The sequence below is a fragment of the Protopterus annectens genome, chromosome 6.part1 (assembly GCF_019279795.1).
Source record: "Protopterus annectens isolate FY-2018-M chromosome 6.part1, PAN1.0, whole genome shotgun sequence".
NCBI classification, from domain to species: domain Eukaryota; kingdom Metazoa; phylum Chordata; order Ceratodontiformes; family Protopteridae; genus Protopterus; species Protopterus annectens.
Genome location: NC_056738.1, coordinates 203,747,130 through 203,769,047, shown reverse-complemented (window position 1 = coordinate 203,769,047; position 21,918 = coordinate 203,747,130). Strand labels below are relative to the sequence as shown.

The following is a 21,918-nucleotide window of genomic DNA, read 5'->3' as shown; positions in this document are numbered from 1 at the left end:
TCCAAAACAACCAATTACTACAGCTCTTGTGCTGAGGTCACTCCTTCAGGGACAGATAGGCTGCTCAAGGCTCCCCACTCCCACTGGTGAGCAAAGAAACTTCCTTCTTATTCAAGTAAGGTAATGGACAACACAGGAACTACACCACAGCCCAGAATACAGCAAAGCCTGTAAACTGGTCTAAACTAGTCGAGGGGAGGCGGGAAGACGAGTATTATTTTTTTGTTTTTTTTTTGTTTTTAGATAGAAAACACCCAGAAATACAGAAGGCAGCAATAAATCAGTTACACAGGCTAGCACACTTTAGTGGGCAGCCTCAATAGTTAAATTAAACAAACAAACAACAGATTTTCGATTAATTTTTGACCAGGTAAATTTTAAGTGCAGATACTATATAATGCAGCAAACAGTTAAAAAAACAGTATAAGCTTGTTTAAAATAAGCAAGAGAAGGTATTCCAAGTAAAAAACAGAAAAAAATACTTAAATCTGGAAAGTAGTCGCTTTTTCTCAGTTCTCTGTAGCTAGGACCATTCTGCAGGACCACGTGGAGCTGTCTCTGAGTAGTATAGCCAGAAAAAAAAACGCTCCGAGGCGGATTTTAAACAGGGAACTTCAAAAGAGCTAGAAATGGTCCAAAACAACCCCATTACTACAGCTCTTGTGCTGAAGTCACTCCTTCAGGGACAGATAGGCTGCTCAAGGCTCCCCACACCCACTGGTGAGCAAAGAAACTTCCTTCTTATCCAAGTAGGGTAATGGACAACACAGGAACTACACCACAGCCCAGAATACAGCAAAGCCTGTAAACTGGTCTAAACTAGTCGAGGAGAGGTGGGAAAACAAGGATTATTTTTTTGTTTTTAGATAGAAAACACCCAGAAATACAGAAGGCAGCAATAAATCAGTTACACAGGCTAGCACACTTTAGTGGGCAGCCTCAATAGTTAAATTAAACAAACAAACAACAGATTTTCGATTAATTTTCGACCAGGTAAAATTTTAAGTGCAGATACTATATAATGCAGCAAACAGTTAAAAAAACAGTATAAGCAAGAGAAGGTATTCCAAATCCATTAACTTGCCAGTATTTTTCCCACAATATACAAATAAAGGGGAATATATCGGTTCATAGGTTGGTACTTGGCAATCGGCCCTAGGGCCTATACAAGCCTAGCCATAACAATTCCCTGGATATTTCTTCCCACAATATTTACTTCCCTGGACCCCTGTCCAGCAGGGCGACTGACGTGATTCCTGAGGTGAATTTCCTATCTCCCATCCAATTGTCAAGGCTCCTTTTGAGGAGGGCCAAGGAGGTGCTCTGCTCGACATGTATGGGCAGTCTATTCCAGAGTATGGGGAGTCTCTGTGTCAGGAACCTATCCCTCCAGCATGTTTTGTTCATTGCGATGACAAGGTTTAGATCCATGGAGTGTGTGGCTCTGAGAGAGTGGGATTTCTTTAAGTGGATCATGTCCAACATCTCAGGGTTTGACAGAGTATAGCTGGAGTTTTTTTAGATGGTCAGCATAAGGCATCTGCTTTAGGCCTGTGATTCTTTCAGTGAGGTATTTCTGCTGCCTTTCCAGCTGTTGCAGATGTCTTGTGAGGTACATACCAAATGGGGCATTGTACTATATAATGGGTCTAATGAGGGATGAGTACAGTGGGACAATGACCTCCTTTTTTCCGGATGAAAACCCTTAATGATGATGTGTGCCACAGAGAAGGATTTCCTGACTGTTGTGGTGATGTGGTTATAGAAGGTGAGACCACTGTCCACCTGTGTCCCTAAGTCTCTCATCACACTTTCGGTGTTTAGTGTACTGCCACCTATGTGGTAATTCATGGGTACATGTTTTTTCCCAAAGGAGATAACTATACATTTCTTGGCATTAAGCTTGAGCACATGGCTCTGCCACCAAGCATCTGTTTCTGTAAGGTCCTTTTGTAGAATATCCACATCATTTGGGGATTCAATAATGGCTCCCAGTTTGCAGTCATCTGCAAACTTTGTTACCCAGAGTCCCTTAGTGTTGGCATGTACTTCAGAGAAGTAGATGCCAAACAAAAGCGGTCCCAGGACTGAACCCTGGGATACTTCACTTGTCACTTGTCTGGAGCTGGATTTGGAGTCAGCTACTTTTACAGTCTGGGTTTTGTCATTAAGCCAGTTGGCAACCCATCGAGTGATGTAGGGATTTATGCCCAGCTTAGTAAGTTTATCTATGATTCCAGAGTGGGGGATGGTGTTGAAGGCCTTGGTGAGGTCCAGATAGGCTGTGTGGACTGCCTTACCCTTGTCCGCAGCTCTGGAAATTGATTCAAAGAAGTCAATCAGGTTCAGGAGACAAGATCAGCCCTTCACAAACCCAAACCGGGTGGGGTCCAGTGTTTGAAGATTGCCAGTGTCTTTGTTTATAAGTTCCATGATATGCTGCACTTATTGGATGTTGATAGACAATTATGTTTCTACCTAGACAGAACAAAAAACGATTAGAAAGATGGATTGGCTATTTGTTTCCTTTGCACATAATAAATTGGGCAAATCTGTTGCAAAAGTAACTCTAGGCAGATGGCTGACAAATTGCATCTCTTTTATCTCTAAAACATTGAATATACCCTTACCAAAACCATTAAATGCTCATTGAACCAAAATTATGGCAACTTCTGCTGTATTCCAGTCTAGAGCATCTATGGACGATATATGTGTAGCTGCAACTTGGTCAAATCCTCATACCTTTATAACTCATTACAAACTAGATTTGGTCTTGAGGGGAACAGCAGCCTTTGGCACAGCCGTACTTAGGAATATCCTTCCATAGTGTCCAACCAGAAATTTAGGTAGCTGGGGGACTGTGTCCCATTAGTTGAAGAATGAATGAAAATTGACAATATCAGATAAAGAAGTTATGTACTTACCATAACGTTCCATCTGTGTTGTCCATTTTCATTCTTCCTCAACTTCCTACCCATCTCCCCACCATATTTCATAACAAACCTCTGAGGAATGAAACACTTGATCCACAGACAACATAGAAAGCACTAATATAAAATCCTGCACAGTCTTACAGTGCTATAAAAACAGTAACTGAAATATAAAGCAACTGAAAGACAGAGACAGCACCTATGATCTGATCTGTAAGTGCTCTCTGTGCAGTCAATGGATACAAACTACAGTGGTTTCTGGACCGCAGGAAACAATTATAAAAGTAAAAGCATTCTCAACAAATACAAAGACTAGCAGCAATGTAAAGAAGCAAGCCCAATATTAAACAGGTAAGCACAAATAACATAGTCTACAAATACAAATAATTGCAGTTTCACATACATGGGCAGCAAGGAAAATCCATAAAATTAAGAGATGCAAAAAATGGAATAGAAATAAAATGTAAATGTAACAATATGATGTACATAAAACAGAAGTAAAAATCTGGAGAACTATTTTTGTTGGACAGCAAACTTGAACATACAAACACACATGCAATATTTAAATTGCAACCACGCAGTGTTGAACAAAAGTAATATAGCTATATAGTATAATAGCAGTAGACCATGACTGGGGATGAGAATAATGCTTAGTTTGTTCACAACAGCGAAAGTGACCAAACCATGCTAACCACGGATAAACCAAGCATTACTTTAAAAAAGCCATGGTATATATCTAAAAACTACGTTTTTTAAGGAGATTATTCTGTTTGAAAAGAACTCCTGGGAGTGATGACAGTACTGCTGTGTACTACAAAAACACAAAATGGTTGTACTATGTACTATAAAAATACAAAGCATTTGTATAAATGTATGGTATTGCTGGATCATGGAAGAATGACAGATAGTCACCTTAAAACATCATAAAAAAGGGTCTATATAACAAGACTGAAACTCTAGTTAATCGACTAACTAAAGCTCGATCTTGTAATATCAAAACCTAAAAATCTCAAACAGACAATTTAACCCAGGGAAACACTTCCCTTGGCCGCATGAAAAAAAACTTTAAATCCCAAATCAAGTGTGGGGCTTCGCCTCCCACACCCGATGTGGGAGGCTGTGCCCCCCACACTCCCCTAACTAAATATACCAACTCTGAGATTGCTCCATATTGGAGAAAGGGCATAATCCACATAATGGCCAAGGGTAGTGTTTCCCTGGGTTAAATTGGCCATTCGAAATTTTTAGGTTTCAATATTACAAGATCGTTCTTTAGTGATTTGATTAACTAAAGTTTCGATCTTGTAATATAGACCTAAAAAAATTACTTTAAAATGAAAAACATTGTAAGAGGTATGAATGTACATCTTTCAGGAATTTGAAGTCTGGGGAAACAGTAACTAATATGAAGTTGCTTTAGGATGCAAGCTAAAACTCTGGATGAAATTTTGAATTCTATATGTTTCTGTAGCACCGTCCCCCAGAATAAAGTGCAGATGCATTATCTGAGTTTTTGGAAAACAAAGGAACATAACTTGTGGATTGTGGTAATATAGGGTCCATTTCCAAAAGACTTACTCTCAGTGTAAGTGACCACTTATACTGAGAGCAGGTCTTTTGGAATCTGGCTCCCGGTGTAAACCTGTTTATACTTAGGGCCTTACACAAAGTCATTTACACTGAGAGCAGGCATTTCGGAATCGGGGAATGCTTACACTGACAGCAACTCTTTTGGAATCTGACCTATAATATAAAGAAAATTAAAAATTCTTTACATAGTTTGAAGTGAGGGGTGGGTAAAGATCTTGAAATTTTCATGAATTTTACTCATTAAAGAATAACTAATAAACATCCATTAGAAGGGGAAACATCTTTGTATATTTAACATATAGAAGAATAATTTAAAGTGGTGTATGTGACTAAACTTAGATTTTGACCTTGCATACATAAAACTAGAAATGAATGAAAGTATTTGTATTCAAGGAGGAGTCTGTCGATAAATGTTTTAAAATGGATGAGCGGGTAAGGGGCTGGCACATAATGCTAGGGTGAGAAATAAACAGCATACACAAGCATTAAGAAAGTGATTAGAAATGTGTGTATGCTGTAAATGAAACAATTGAAAGGTATTTGGCCGAATGATATTTGAGTAGAATGGTTAAGAGCAAGTTTTGATGATGTAATTTTCACCTAATTATACACGATTCTTTAAAATTAGCAGTAGTACAAGTTAATGGAAGTACAGAATACCATATCCATATTCAGAAAGGGAAATACAAAGGCCTGGGAAAATGGTCTGGATGGCAACATATTTAGGAAAGATTTCAAAGGAAAGAGGAATGGATTGGTTGACACATTGATAACGTAAAAGGCATTACAGGATATTGTACATTATGAGACATCTGAAATATGCTGGGTATATTTTCCTCTTGCCATACATTTATCTGATACCTGCCCAAAGGTAATTAGTTCGGGATATACTTTTTCTCTTCCTTCCTGCTATGATATTCCTAAAATTGTGCTGCAGTAGCATCTGGTCTTTGAGCTGATCATTTACTTTCTAAAAGTCTTTTTCAACAATGTTATGATGATTGCTTTTGGAGAAAAATAGATATATGTGGTTGGTGATTTCTGGCTCTGAATAATTTTCCTGAGCTGGTGCTAGACAAACTGTGATGCTGAACTGATCGGAGTCATGCATCACTTTTACACCTAGATATCCACTGGCACTGATTTAAATACACAGTCTGTGTCTGCCTGCACACTAACCCAACCACTGCTAGGGATAATGCGCATAGCTGTTTACTTCTGGAGAGTACAAGTCATATGCATGTAGTCCTATCTTCCCATGTTGTTCCTCCAGCACCCAGATTCACTTTTGTAGTCTGACTTGCCACTGGCATTTCTGAGGTAAAAACGTCCATGCCACAGAACTGGCTAATGAACCCCATTTGTGCTGGAGACTTACATTTTCAAACAAGTGCAGTCCTTCTCTGATAGCAACAGCAGGGATGCAGGGTGTTTTTCTTACAGAAAATGTCAGTCTACAAGTCGTGAGGGAGTTAATGTCATATTAGCAAAGTAGCATTTCTTTACCATTAAGCATAAATTATACTGAGTTTTGTACTTTGGTGTGCAGTTTTTAATAACACTTCATCTCACAAATAAACATTTAAAAGAAAGCTTAAAAAAACATTATTTTATTAAAACTTTTAAGGACTTCATATGGCAATAGAACAAGCTGCATGAAGATATTTCCTTCGTCATTGCACTCATGGTTTAAAATTAGAACAGTAAAACGTTTACCCTTGCTGTCTTTAGCAACTCTTCTGTAGTAGTCTGAACAATCCTTGGCTCCGGATTGGATAATATACGCTTTATGGCTGTCTTCTCTGAAATGGTAGACTCTGATTTGCTGGGGATTCCTTGTCGTAAAAATGAGATCTCCTCTTCCCTTTGTACTGGGGAGTAGATGTGTATGCTTTCCCTTGGCTCAATTTTGATTGGAGTGCTTGTTGCCAGAGCATCTCCTCTTGGCTGCTAAATAAAAGAAATAAAAAATACACATACTTTTTGTTTTGAGGCTTGAGGATATTGATCAGCTTTGAAAGAACATCTTTTATTTATTTTTCCCCCCCCTTGCTACTTCATTCATTCCTGCCATCCCAGTGCCTACATCTTGTCAGGTCTACCTTCTCCCTGTCCTCCCTCCCATGGACTTCTCAGAGTAAGCTGGAGCTGGTATGGATCTTAAGAGTATTCCGGGGGTGGTTCCGGCAATTGCTTCTGCTGTTGAGGGAGATTAGTGTGGCCTACCCCTGCATTTGTTGACAATGTCCGAGGACTATTTCCCTCTGTGGACCACACCTCTCCTTATGGAGCATCTTTTGATGAATGTCCTCTCTCCTGGGTGGGCAAACCCATCCATCCCTGCCAGCACCACAGATACCTGACACTATTAGAAACCAAGTTTCCTGGGCTTAGTTAAGACTTTATGCATCCTGCATGAGTAACGAAAGCAGAAAAGGAGAAACTGACTTTATGTTGTTTATATATTTTTATAACCATTGTTTTAATAGTAATCCAATATGATCACAAGCTAAGTTTATTAGGTTATTGCTTTAGAAGCACAGCAGTCTATGATTTCTACAGATCTTACATTTGGTCACCTGACAAAAATCTGGGAAAGTGGAAAGCAACAGTATACTGCTTAAACCGCAACAAGCTGCATGTTCATTCTTCTGGATTTAGCTTTACTAATTAATCACTAAGCTAAAATTGCTTTTGCCCAGTAAATGTATAAATGACAATGGCAATTCAAGCAGAGAGTAAGCTAGGCTGTTGAACTGATTTTGTACTGATTAGATTAGTTAAGTGAACTCACAGCATTTGTTTGATTACCAGACAACTAGTCTTATATCATTTTAAACTTTTCCTCCATCTTTGCTGTGAGAACTCATTCTGCATCACTTTGGATGTTAGGCAGTCCCCCATAGCATCTGGGAGACTGCTTTTATTTCTCCTGGGATTTAAAATGATCTTTTGCAAGTTTACTGATGTTTGATGACCAGGGTAGTGGAATGACCCTAGCAGATCCATTTCATCTACAGCCCAAGACTACATAAAGTGATTTGACACACACACTTTAAAGATACAAAAGTTTATGCAAACACGCATATATTCTTACATGGTTGTTGATGCATACTTACATAAGCTGATTAATTTCAAAGGCATAAAATGTTATGTTATCAAAGGTAGACCACTGACTCAGTGTTAACTCGTTTCAGTAGTGTGCCTTGTTGGATAGGCATTACTCAATTTATACTGAATCTTACCTAATGAACAGCTGCTGCTATTCTCTGCACAAACTTAATGGTGCGAAGCAACACCATATAAGATTATCCCTGAACAGATCGGCATTTCTGAAATGGGTTGTATTAAATCATTTGTTTGAATAATTACGAATTATATTGAAAGAGGAAAACAGAATATTTACACCAGTAAAAACACTTTATTTATTTATTTTTTACATTTTCCGACATTTTGATAATCTAGAGCCAAGGTTCACACCACTGGGTGGCGGTGTGAAGCTTGGCTCTAGATGACTGCCACTGCCGAAGTGACACCCCAGCCTCACATGTAAAAATGGGAAAAGGGGTTTTGGATGGATAGGACAACATTCCTGGCATAAGGCTTCCTGTTATTTACTTAAAGGAATTTTTGATTTTAATACTTGATATAGTTATCATTTGTCATATTGTGTTTAGGTTTACTATTGCCCTATGGCATGATTTAAACCAAACTTAAAGAAAAAAAAAAATCAAATGACCCCCCCCAAAGTCAGGCCCAATCCGCTCAAACAGTTGAGTCACATGATCACATACAGCACTAGACCCTGAACATTTATCAGAATCTCCAGTGGCAACACAAGCCTGTATCATTGCTTCTGTTAGCCGGTCAAATAACCTTCAGGTCAGGACCACATAAAGAGTAGATATTACCTCTTATCCAATTATTGAATAAAACTTGCCATTTTGGCACACAGTAGTAGTAATACAACCAAAGAAACATTAACTTCATAAATAGCTATAGTACCAACAACATGCACTTCTTGGTATCCCATTCTTTTGCCCAAATTACATCTCTGAATTACCAACAAAGGTATTTACACCTGGTAAACACACCATATTCTCCCAGAAATGCTATTGGAATGTTAAAACAGAGTTATGCAAGGATGAGCAAATAAACATATATACTACTAGTATCTTAACAAATTTGTGGCATTATTGCAACACTAATAATAAAATTCTTGAAAACTTAACACCCTGACAATAGTATGTGTTCTTAAAACATAACTTCATAGTGGTTTCACAGTGTAATATAAATGTTTTTATAAAGCAATATCAATTATGAAAATGTAATCTCCTTTTACAGTGGTGTAGTCTATTAAGTAATTTACAAGGTAATATATGCAAACCATTTTTAAACCATACACCACCTAAATATCACATGCATTCAGTAATTATTATGTTAACATTCTCGTGAGAATTAACATATACCAAACTGAAGTATTCAGCTGCTGCACATGTAGCAGTCAGTTGTTTATAATACAAACAGCTGTAAAGCCATATAGGCTTTGCAAACTTTAACAGTGGTATACCATATTAAGTACCAGTTTTACAATCTAATATATATTCTTGTAAATTATTTACATGGCATGTACAGCTGAATTTTTACTTAATATTCACCAAATGTTACAGAAACAATCTCATAAGATATAACACATACAATAGTCAGACAGTCACTTGTGACACAAAAAAGACTGTCGGCTATTTGTAAAAGTACATCATAAAATGTAACATGCAATATTCGAACATTCAGTTGTGACACAATATGCAACTATTTGTGTCTTTCTATACTGTCCACAGTGTGGCTCCTAAACATCATACTATTAAAACCTTTCAATTTTCCATTTCCATACAGCGAGATGCTTAAGCTTTATCTTAAATCACCTGGAAGGGAAATCTACTGATCTGATGTTGTCCTTTTAATTCTTCATCACTGATGGGTTTGGATCCGACCCTCGCATCTGACTCAGCCACACTCCCTATCTCTTCAGATCTCGTTTGCCACCATTGTGATAAGATGGAAGATTCCTACATCTCGAGCTGTAAGGAAGCTTTTTTTTTGTTGATATATTCTATTATTGTTTTATTTCATGCTATAGTCTTTTTTTCTTTCTCTAGTTTTGTTCTTTCTTAATATTTCCTCCCTTGTAGCCCCTGCAGCTATATTTATATATTTTGTTGTATGCAATCTCCTTTTAGTGGTTCTGGTTTCCTGTCAGGAAGTATGTCGTTATTACCTCACTTTTCTTTTCAGTCTGCTGACTCAGAGCTTGTCTCTCTTTGCAGACCTTGTTTCTACATCAATGCTTCTCCTACCTAATGAAGTCTAAAAACCACTGCTATGTTTAAACTACTAGTTATTCTGACTATTCTTCTCTGTAGTGCACAGTTGGCATTAATGCCTCACAGCAAGAGTTTTCTCCCGTTTCGTTCTGCCTGGCAGCACGCACACATTGTTTATTTCTAAAGTGGCTTTCCGGTACTGGTACTGCTGTCCATTTCATTTTGGGAATGCCTTTCAATTGTCCATCTTTTAACAGAATTTTTTGTTTTTTCTTCTAAAAATTTGTGGGTTAGTAGCACATCTTTCAAATTTGAAGCCTAAGATGGCAGCCATTTTCACATTTAGACTTTGTATCCTTAAGAAAAGGTATTCTCACACAAAACCTTTGATATTAGCAACTTTCTAAAGCTAGAAGACTAATAGTTCACAATTTTCCATTATTTTTGGTTTGTCCAGTATTTCTTGTACTTACAGGTTATAAGCTTGGTTAAGCGTGCCTTCAGTAATGGCATGCTTGACTTCCACACATTATTTGAGGAGTCTTCTCCTTGTCAGACCTGTCTAGAGCAGGGGGAATGGCTTCATTGTTCATTTCAACACATTTCAATGGTTCCTTTAGGGGCTCACACTCCCCTTCAAAAAAAAATGATGAAATGAAATAAAAAACAAACGAAACAGAACACCTTCCAGGACTTCGGATCCTAGCCTTCGGATCTGAAGATCACTCCAGATCCAAAGTCGTCCTTAGATCTGACAGGTTGGTCTTAACAAGTCCTTCAGCTTATTACTATTTTCATTTCGGCTGAAACTTCGGATCCAAATTATTCAGATCCAAACTATGTGAAGCAGACTATTTGACCCGAAGTTGAACTTTTCATGGCAACACCTTGGATCAAAAAAAAACTTTTTGGATCCTGTCTTCCCTCCTTCAGATTTAGTCTCTTAGGTTACTGCTCCCAGTGAATCCTACCCCTAGGATCTGACAGCTAACTACTGGCCCTGAGATTGCTGAGATACTCCTAGATCTGTTGCCTTTGGATCCAAAACTAGTGAACAATATTTCTTTGGATCTGAGGCATCCCTCGGATCCGACTTCACCAGTATTGGGCTGCTTTCAGTTTTTGTCTTAAAAAATGCACATTGACACAGATCTGGTGATGTTCTGAACTGGTAAAAGCAATGTTAATAATATGTTCATAATTTCCAGCTTGTCTGCCATTAAGTAAGGCTCATATTGATTCTTGAGCACAGAGATATGGCTTCCTTTTTCCCTTCATAGAGCATTGTAAAAAAAAAAAAAAAGTTGTGCCTTTAACCAATACAGGCAAGTCCTTTAATACCAGCTTTCCTACACTGCTTAGATGGATTTGGTATATTCCCTCATATCTGTATGTTTTTATAACTCCATAGACATTTGCTTCATCTAGCCCTGTGGTAGCTCTGCAAAGTTGTTCTTTCAGACTGGTTCCCCTTTTGGCTTAGGACACAGATTTACCTTGGACACTTGCATCTGATCCTGAATTATGATCCTCTAAAACAAGCTCATTCCAGTCCCCACTAATTAAGATAAACTTGGCCACAAAGGTATTGTTTTTTGTTTAGTCCCCATTCGCAAGGGTATTGTTTTCTGTTTAGTCCCCATTCTCCCTGGACACCCCCTTCCACACAGGAACCTCTGCTGTGGAGTCCACTTCTCTCTATTTCTCTCTCTCTACTATTAGGGTTCAAGCTCAAACCTTAGTCTCCTACCCTGAGTGTCTTTAGCTTGACACATGGAGAAAGTCCCTTCCCTCCCTAGTGGATCACTCTCTCCGTTTTCTTCAGTGACCGAACGTGCTTCATACTGAAGTGACCATTCTCTCCCCCTCGGAGTACAATGACTATCAGAGTACATTCTGACTCCTCCATTGTGCTTCTCATGAAGGAAAGAAGGATTCTTCAGATCTATTCTCTCAGTAGCATCCCCTTCTTTTGTCCTCCTTTGGAGCATGACAGTCCCTCTATGTAGCTTCTTCTTCTACTATACAGGATTTGATGAGCAATCACCCCTGTCTACTTATTATATTCCAAAACACAAACAATTTTTGGATTTCCCAAGTTCGCCTCAAATTCTCCCATGTTGGAAGATGTTTTCTGTCCACATACTTCTTTAGGTCATAAGTTGTAAAGTAGAACTCCCATACTTCTCCAAGCTTGTGTCTATGAAAAATCTCAAAATGTCTCCCAATCAGCTGGTCCAGTTATTGCCATTAGGAGACATGCAGAGAAGAGCTGCATGATCTCCTGGATCTCCAAGAATTTTCCTTATCCTTTCATGGTGAGGATTCATTAAGTAATTTTCCAGTTCATTCTTATACTATAACTCTTCAGAAGACTTCAACTAGTTCTACCCTCAACTGATTCCCTTGTTGTCCTTTCCAATACCTTGAAGAGCCATTTCCCTTTATAATGGAATGCGCCTTTCAACTAATTACCCCTTACTAACTGCTATAAGATATACTTGCATGACACTATGGAAACTTCTCTAGGTGTCCTTGTTTAATTAACCTAGATTATAAATTTATGTCACTAGGAGGAATGGTCTACAGAATCGGGGTTCTAAATGTGCCTTCTTTCATATACCCTATCAGCGTCCTGACATGTTTACCACACTGTCCACCTCTCAAGATGTTTGGAGGTCAAGTTTCCTTACATTCAGATGTCTGGACAAATTTCAATAGGTCACTACACCTTTTTTCTTTTAACTGTAATAAAGAGAAGAAGATGGGTCTATATTAGTTTGCCAAAGTCACTCTTCAGTGAAAACACATTCATCTACCCGTATTCAATAAAAATCACTTTTGCGATTTGCTGAATACTCCCAGAGCAAAGAAACACTTACCCTGCAGCACAACGGACCTAAATCTAGCTAAATCTAACCCACCTAATTGGGGGGGCTTCACCCCCACACCCCCCAATGTGGGGGGCTGCCCAACCCCCCAACTATATACCAACTTCGAGATCGCACTACAGTGGAGAAAAGGGTAAAGTTATGTTGCAGGTCAAGTATTTCCTTGCCCTGAGAGTGTTCAGTGAATTGTGGAAGTGATTTTCATTGAATATGGGTCAATGAATGTGTGTTCACTGAAGACTGACTTCTGTGAACTAAGTTAGACCCGAAGAACACGTGGGTCCTGAGATCAATTTCACAATTTTAAATCTTATTTTAAGTAATATAACATCTGGATGGTTTACAGTTCAGTTCATCCTGTCCCTTCTATGCAAGCTTTAACAAATGTGTCCCAAGATGTTTACTTAGTGCTTGACAGTCAAGGTACCTCACATGTCACTAGAAGGGCTACTACTGTGGTCATATACTAATGGCCATTTGGAAAATATAGTCAAATCAGAACTGTTTCCTGCATAGTATTTCTACTCCTATGATGCAGTCTAACCAACTGGCACTAAATGCAAATAAAACCAAACTAATGTTATTTTCCCGTACCAAAAACTCCATTGACAAATCTACATTCACCATACAGAGCCAAAACAACACACTCCTTGATATTGTTCCCAACACCAAGTTTCTTGCCATCATTATTGATGAAGAACTAAAATTTGATACCGACATCCACTCCACAATCAAGAAAATCCACCAAAAGTTAGGTCTCCTTTACAGGCACAACTGCTTCCTAAGTCCCTCTACCCGTCAAACTCTTGCATCCACCTTCCTACTCCCCTCCCTTATGTATGGTGTCCGTCTTTTCACCAACCTCCATCTTGGCCTTCGGTCCAAACTTGAATCCTGCTACCACAAGATCTCCAAATATGCAACCAATTTAAAAAACTCATCCCCACCACTGCCACTCCCTCCTCACCCTCAACTGGCTTGAACTACACAACTACCTCAGTTACCTACAACTCACCATTGCCCACAAGCTTATCTTTAAACCTGCCAACTGCCCAGCTCTCGCTACTTCTTTAAAACCTTACATTTTCAACCACTCACTCAGATCCAAAAACCAAACTCTCCTTCAGGTCCACAAACCTGCACGACCTCCTGGCCATTTACTGCTGTCCCACTCCTTAGCTAAACAGTGGAACTCTCTCCTCACACACCTTCACAACCTACCCAACCATACGAATTTCAAATCTCAGCTACTGTCTCATCTTTCTTCCAAATGGGAATGCCCTTGCCACGCTCCAACTTAAACACCCCCCATTCCACCTTGCACTGACTCATCCAACTACCTCTACTATTACTTCATCCCACCCAAAACAATCCCTCCCCTATTAAGAACTAATTTTCTCTCTAATATATATTGTACTATACTCTCCAGTCTCAAATATACTATTACCCTCTCCATGCATAATATTTTCCTAACCTACTAATGGCTAGTAGCTATATATTTTGAAATGTTAAACCTACAACTGAGTTTATAACAAAAATATTCACTTTATGTAAATGTTGAAATTTCTGTACTGAATTATGTCTTTTCATTTTTGTAACATTGTGACAAGCCAATTGCAAATATCATAGTGCTTATCTGTAAATGTTTAATTAGCTGTATGAACTATGTCCTTTTGTAACATGTGAAATGTAACTTGCAATTATCGTGGAGCTTTTCTCCCTGGGCCTCCACTGAAAACGGGCTCTTCTTGACCCAGTGGACTTCCCGGGTCATCAAACTTAAATAAATAAAATAAATGTATCTCCACACTGAGAATCCAGGTATAGAATTTACTGTTTTTCTTTGTACGTCTCTGTCAGCAAATCCACAGTTTTGCTGGTTGACACAGCCAGAGGATACATTGTTGGACTAACTGCCTTACTCTCCTCCCTATTAATAACAGTAATTAAGGAGGCTCCCTAACTGTGGTGGGATTGCATACTACGTGAAGGATGGTCAAACCTCATGGAGACTATATGACTTCTCTTTTCCCCAGACACTAGACCATTTCTTCTAACATTAAAAATCTGCAAGAATCCTCCCTCCTTTCCCATAAGGTACTTTTCAATGCATACATTTCCTTCTGACCCTCTAGTAAGAGTCCACCAGGGATGATCTGTTCTGATGGGCCCCCTGGTCTAGCTTATACATTTCTAGTCCCATCTACCATTAATCCAAAGTTTCTGCATGAAGCCAGTTGACTGAAGTCCTCTGTTATCATCTTTGTTCATTTCTGGCCATGTTAGTTGACCCCCTTCTCTTGAGTCCTATATGTAATATCCTCCAAGATTCATGCAGCCCAACCAGGATCTCCTATCTTTCCGTCAGAGATCAAGTTTGTCAGTCTCCATACTCTTCAACTAAATACATGGCTTCTCCTTTCTACATGATTATACCATGGTCCATCCTTGCCCCCACCCCACCCCGTCCATGTAGAACCCTTGAAACGCTGAACCTTTTTGATATGAATATTCCTTCATGTATAACTTTCCTTTTAGTTGTAGTCACGTTGGCAGAAAGAATCTCATAGTTTCAGGCCTTGTATGCCAAGCCTTCTTATGTTATTTTAGGCTGTTTCTGTGGACTAATCCTTTCCTTATCCCCAAAGAAATCACTAGACAACCATAAATCTAACAATAAAATGGTCATTTATATTTCCCAATATCTCTAAAGGGAGAAGACATGACACACCTTTCTTATGTTCTTACACAAGTACCTTCCTACTTTTCAGCACCACACAGTATGAAAACTCTGACTGGATGTTTTATGTTTCTTGCTACTGACCACTTAAGTCAAGAGTTTCAAAAAAAAATGTTGCTCTGGCCAATTCACTACTTGCTTTATTTCTACCTTCACAGACCGAAACAATACAGGAAGTCTGACCAACTATTCGTATCTTTTTCGCCTAATCTTTTGGGTCAAGCAGTCTCCAAAATTACCCTGGCAAAATTTATTACTGACTGTATTTTGCTAATATATTCAAATAATGGTCTGCAACTGCCTCACTCTCTTAGGGCCCATTCTACAAGATCTACATCTACATCATCTGCTTTCTCCTCCAGAGCTTCGATTGATGATATTTGTGTTGCAGCCACTTGATCAAAGAATCATACCTTTGTGATCCATTATTTCTTTGATTTATTCCCAAAATGATTTGGAATTACCTATTTAATTTTTCTTACAGAGACTGTCTTGATGATGGTCTCCTTTCTGCAACCACTTGGTCAAAGACTAATACCTTGTGATGCACTGCAATTTAGATATTGTCTCCAGAAGCATAATTCCCTCTGGTTAGACAGTGTTCAGCACATCCTTCTATGACAGTTCTGAAAGAGTTTCCTAGCTGGGGAATCTACCCATCTGTGAGGAAGAATGAAAAGGACAACATCAGGTAAAGAAGTTACATACTTACCATAACATTCCATCTGTGTTGCCCTTTTTCATTCTTCCTCACCTTCCCTCCCAGCCATTCCCTGGCCTGTTAATTCCTAGAAGGATCTTGAATAATATAAGAACTTCATGTTCCTGATTTAAGTTTTAATCTCAATCACAAACTTAATTTTTCCCTTTCTTTACCTGTCCTCTCTCGGTCAGTAAGCAGTAGGCAGCAAATTCGATCTGAAGGGATAGGGTTGGTGTGGTGCATTATGGGATGAGGGAGGAGCTCGAGATTAGGATCCAAAGTCTTGGGTATGCAGCTGAGTCAGATCCAAGGGTCAGATCCAAAACCATCAGTGAGCAAGAATGAAAATGGACAACACAGATGGAATACTATGGCAAGTACATAACATATTTTTTGTCAATCTCTATGGTGGATTGTCCCCACATCAGGAGATGCATAGGGGCTTGCACATCTGCAAAAATGTTTTTTGGACACTCTATTGCACTGAGAGTGTCACTGTTTTGTTTTTTTGAGTTTTAGTCTCCCAAGGTTTGACATTTTAGATTTGCTTAATCATGTGCTGATAAATCATTGAGTATAATGTCCCCTTTGGCATGTATTTATCCAGACACATGCAACAATTGGAACGCCCACAGGGAGACCTTATTAAAAAGGTACAAGGTCTAAGCAATATGTCCTACATGAATCAACTCAAAGCCCTATCACTATACTCTGTATCCAGCAGACTGATAAGAGATGACCTGTGTCTGGTGTACAAGGCATCCTCTGATACAATACTGATGGATTTACTGTATATTGGCAAATCAAATGGCATCAGAAATACTAGCACTTGGATCTAAACCTCTTCTGCAACATCTACAGAATGGTTTGGAGGAACAGATTTATCTCACAGAGGATACCACTGCTCTACATCCATATAGACAAAGCTCATCCCTGTCCATACTCAAGTACAACTTGGATTTACAGATGGGAAACAAAACATTCATCCCAGAATGGGTTCCCTCAAATTTTCTGTGGTATGATCCCAGAGCTAGCCACTTGATGGTGTAAAATATGGCTCTAATTCGGTCATATTGACTAATGTCAGTAAATGGGCATGGGTGATTATTGGTGATAAGTGAGTTGAGGACCTGGCCTACTCCAACCTACACCAGAGTCCCATGCTAACAGTGGAAGGGGTTTTTGTGTCATGGCTGGCTAGTGTGTGTCCACCATAAAGCTTAGCAGCCCTGGGTCAATAATCTACTTGCCAGCCAGTGTGTAGGTGCCCAACCTAGATTACTTGGGATAGCTCTGTTGAGTGAAAACTGGACGTAAAACCAATCAACCTGCCAAACATGAGCTAAGAATTGCTGCACTCAATGTAGGTTTACTGACAGGATGCAGCTTGGAAGTGGATGACATGATGGTATGGAGGAGGCTGGACATCCTTTGTATCCAAGAGACAAGATGGAAGGGCAGTGCAGAAAAGCCACTTGGCTTGGAATCCAGAGTCTACTACACAGGTGGAGGACAGGATAGAAATGGTGTGGGAATTGTGGTGAGTGAGAGGCTTCAGAAGAGAGTGAGGGATGTCATCAGATTTATTGACAGACTCCAGTGTAATGATAGGGCAATTTGCATAGTCTCAGCCTGTGCCCCACAGCAGGGTTGTGATAGTGAGGGAAAGAGTGCATTCAGACAGCTGTTTTAGGACTTGCTAGATAAAACAGGACAACATGAATTGGTGTTGGTAATGGGTGGCTAGAATGTGCATATCGGGACAGACTGAACAGGATATGAGGACTACATGTGTCCACATGGGTGAGGCAACAGGAATAAAGAAGGAGAGGCTATTCTAGACTTCTGTCTGGCAAATGGCTTGATAGTAGCCAACACTTAGTTCAGAAAGAGAGACAGTCACAAGATCACGTGCAGGAATGGCCAACATACTACTCAGACAGACTTCTTCCTGGTAAAGAAAGGGCACTGGGGTAGGATCAGTGACTGCAAAGTCATCCCAAGTGAAACAGTTGGCCAATAGCAGAAACCACTGGCCCCCACAATCAGCTGCAAGCAGTGATCAGAGAAGGCTCTAAGGTCAACAGAGACCAGGCTGAAGACCTGGAAGTTGACTGGAGAGAAAGTACAACAGCTGAAGGAATTACTCATTGCTCCAGTACCCTAAGAAGTGGAGGAAATAGGTGGAGTTGAAGAAGAATGGCAGCACTTCAAAACAGCATTTGTGAGGACAACAGAACAGGTATGTGGCTGAGCCAGGTATGGAAATAAGGTTCATAAAGAAAGCTGATGCTGCAATGCAGAAGTCCAGGAAGTCATCAAAAGAAAGGAGGAGTGAAGGAAAATTTGAAGATAGAAAAGATGGACCAGACCGGAAGGAATATTGGTTGGCTAACAAGCTAGAAAAGGAATTGCAATAGCAAAGAACAAGGTGTCAGAGGCACTCTACCAGCTTCTGGAAAGTGACTCAGTATGTGGCCCAAAGAAACTATATCAGGTTGCAGGGAAAAGACAGAAAGATAAAGAAGATAGCCAGACACCTTTCATAAGCAATAAGAGTTCCTATGAATTCAACGAAAACGCATTATGTCGAATGCGTTTTCATCGACACGTAGAGCAAACAGGCAAAACAGGAAAGCGGCTGTTCAGCAAAATTTTTCCCTGGGAAAGAAGTCGCTTGACTGCTTTGTTGTTTTGCCGTGTTCTGAAGTGTAGTGTGGTCCCTTGTCCGGTATAGCTCCCGAGCGTGATTGTGCAACAATTACTGACCTTAGGGTTAGGGTGCGGGTTAAGGTAAGTGCATATGTATGAAAGTGTTTACTGTTTTATATTTTAAGTTAAATGTATGGTTGAGTTACGTGTGTATGTGTTTTCAGTTGTTTACTTTTGTTTTGGGGGGGGTAGAGTTAGGGTTAAGGTAAGTGTGTATGTGTTTGGAGCTGTTTATGTAAATGTGTGAGAGTTACTGACCTTAGGGTTAGGCTGCGGGTTAAGGTAAGTGCATATGGTTTAAAATGTTTTTTTTTTTTTCGTTAAATGTATGTTTGGGTTATGTGCATATGCGTATTTAGTTGTTTACTGTTTTTTTTGGGGGGGGTATAATTAGGATTGGGTATGTGTGTATGTGTTTGGAAGTGTGTAGTGTGTTTTTTTTCGCGAGGGTTGGAACAGCAATTTCTTTCCCTAGGAAAGAAATCACTGTTCTTTGGATTCAACATTTTCAGCTTTCGCTGAAAATTTGTCTATGTAATATCGTTCGCTGTTTTAAGCGTTCGATGTTGCAATATAGACCCAGCAATAAAAGCAACAACGCATATCAGTTTGGAGAGAAAGGTGTTTCCCAGATGACTGGAGAATAAGCATACTCATGGCAGTGTACAAGAACAAAGGGGACATCCACAACTGTGGGCAGTAGAGAGTTATCAAACTCCTGTCACATTGCATTAAAATATATGGACAAGGTGACTGATAAATGGATACACAGAGTAGTAGAAAGTAAGATGGGAGATGAACACTTCAATTTCAGGTCAGGATGCAGCAGAATGGACCTGATGTTTGCAGTGAGACAGATAGTTGAGAAGAAGCTACAGATAAGGAAAGAGTCCAACTGGGCTTTCCTAGACTTGGAAAAAGCACATGACAAGGTCCCAAGAAAGCTGATTTGCACAGTACTGCATTGGTTCAAAGTCCCAGAAACTTTGGTAGAATTAGTGCAGGCTATGTACAAGGACCCAATGACTCAACTACAAACAATGTTTGGTCTCATGGAGGGGCTCCCAGTGGTAGTGGGTGTGCACCAGGGTTCATCTCTAAGACCACTGTTGTTCATTCTGGTGACAAACTACATTAGCAAACAGGTCAGAGGAGACAGATCAATAAAGTTGCTTTATGCAGACGATGTGGCATTACAGGTAGACTCTCAGCAAAGGATAGGAGAATGGAATGCAAAACTGAAAGCACATGGAATAAAACTAAGTACAGATAAAACAGTGGTAATGGCAGCACATAGGGGAAATCAGAAGAATCTGAGAATTGAGATAGAAGGGAAGATAGTAGAACAGATTGATTGCGTCAAGTTTCCGGGAAGGGGTGTTTGAGGAGAAAGGAAGTCTGAATGAAGAGGTCCAAGCCAGAATCAGAGAGGCTCCAGCCAAATGGCACAGAGTGTCAGGTGTGGTATCTGACAGAAGAATGCCAAAGAAGCTGAAAGGTAAGGTGTGCAAAACAGTGGTGTGACTAGTACTACTGTATGGTGCAGATACCTGGGCAGTAAAGGCAGAACAAATGAAGAATCTAGAGGTGATGGAAATGAAGTGTCTGAGAAGGGTAGTACTGTAGGATGCACACTGTGGGACAGACAAAGAAATGAAGACATAAAAGCAGAAACCAAAGTAGCTCCAATTGCAGAAAATATCAGAGAGAACTGATTACTGTGGTTCGGGCACGTGCAGAAAACCAGTGCAGAAATAACACCAAATGGAGGTCCAAGAATGGTACAACACTAAAAATGTATTACAATTAAACACAGAAAAGCAGAAGACAATCTGGTGAAGAAGATTTGGGACACACAGGAAGAAGTTAAGATGAAACAAGGGTGTCCAGTAAAGAGGTGGATGGATTGTGTGAGAGAAGATCTGTAACAGTCAGGCATGTGTGTCTAAGAAGACAGGAGTGTAGCAATGAATTGAAAGAGATGGCGACAGTTAACATAACACCCTGACCCCATGTAGAAAATGGGAAAAAAGAAAGTTGATGATGATGATGATGATGATCCCCAGTTATTCTTAATAGGGGTAATATATAATTATTGACCATGGGATGGGTAAGCCCAATCTAACATAAAATGGGTTATGACAATTCAAGCACCAAAAGGGTAATTGGCTTGGCTTAAAATGGCCTGCAAGGCAGCTAGCCTAGTACCTACAGTACCTATGAACCTACAAGTGGCTTATGATTATTTGTAGCAAATCCCTGTGGAAGTACACAGACTCTGATTAAAAAAATAAAAAGAATGAGTAAATTAACCCATTACTCCTCAAGCTGTTCAACGGTATTCCACCTTGAATCTTTGTGATACACTTTAAATTAAGAGCCAACACTCGTTTATATAGTAACCTAAAGGCTTGCACATCCAAATCATTTAACATAACTCTGTCTTAAGTCTAGTTGAGAAAAAAATATGTATCATAAACATCTCAATACGTTCAATTACATTTTTCAAATAAACACTCACATTTTATTAGCAGCTTTGATTTTTTTCACATTTTCAAATAATTACTGATAACATAGCATTTCAATTTACTCAAAATTTAAGGCCTTTTGGGACATGAAACTTTTATTGCAGTAGTTGTTAATAGTTACCGTAATTCATAGGTTGGTACTAGGCTATCGGCCCTAGGGCCTATACAAGCCTCGCCATAACAATTCCCTGGATATTTCTTCCCACAATATTTACTTCACTTTGTTTCTTAATATCTGCAGTTATGCAGCAAAATCAGGTATGTTCAAGACCCCCACATAATGTACAAATTATATGAATGTTCAGTAAATTGACTTCTGTTTATCTTGCTACATATACACTGGCATTTGTCCCTTGCAGTTCAGCAGCAAATGCCACCACAGCAAGATGTTTCATACATAGTACAAGTTCATATAAATTACACCTTCCAGGCTCATTAATGAAAGAACATTTTTATTACTAGTCTCCCATGAGCTGACCTCAGTGTAATAAAAAAATGTAAAT

The 21,918-nt window shown here is 39.4% G+C and overlaps 1 protein-coding gene across 2 annotated transcripts in view; it reads right to left on the bottom strand.

Annotated features, from left to right (window-relative positions):
- Positions 1 to 21,918, bottom strand: part of LOC122805478 (5'-3' exonuclease PLD3-like) — a 697,284-nt gene that overhangs the window by 347,190 nt on the left and 328,176 nt on the right. For both annotated transcript variants that reach the window (XM_044075664.1, XM_044075665.1), the window contains exon 2: positions 6,237 to 6,470. In XM_044075664.1, coding sequence (XP_043931599.1) covers positions 6,237 to 6,470 — 234 coding nt within the window. The remainder of the gene's footprint in view (positions 1 to 6,236; positions 6,471 to 21,918) is intronic.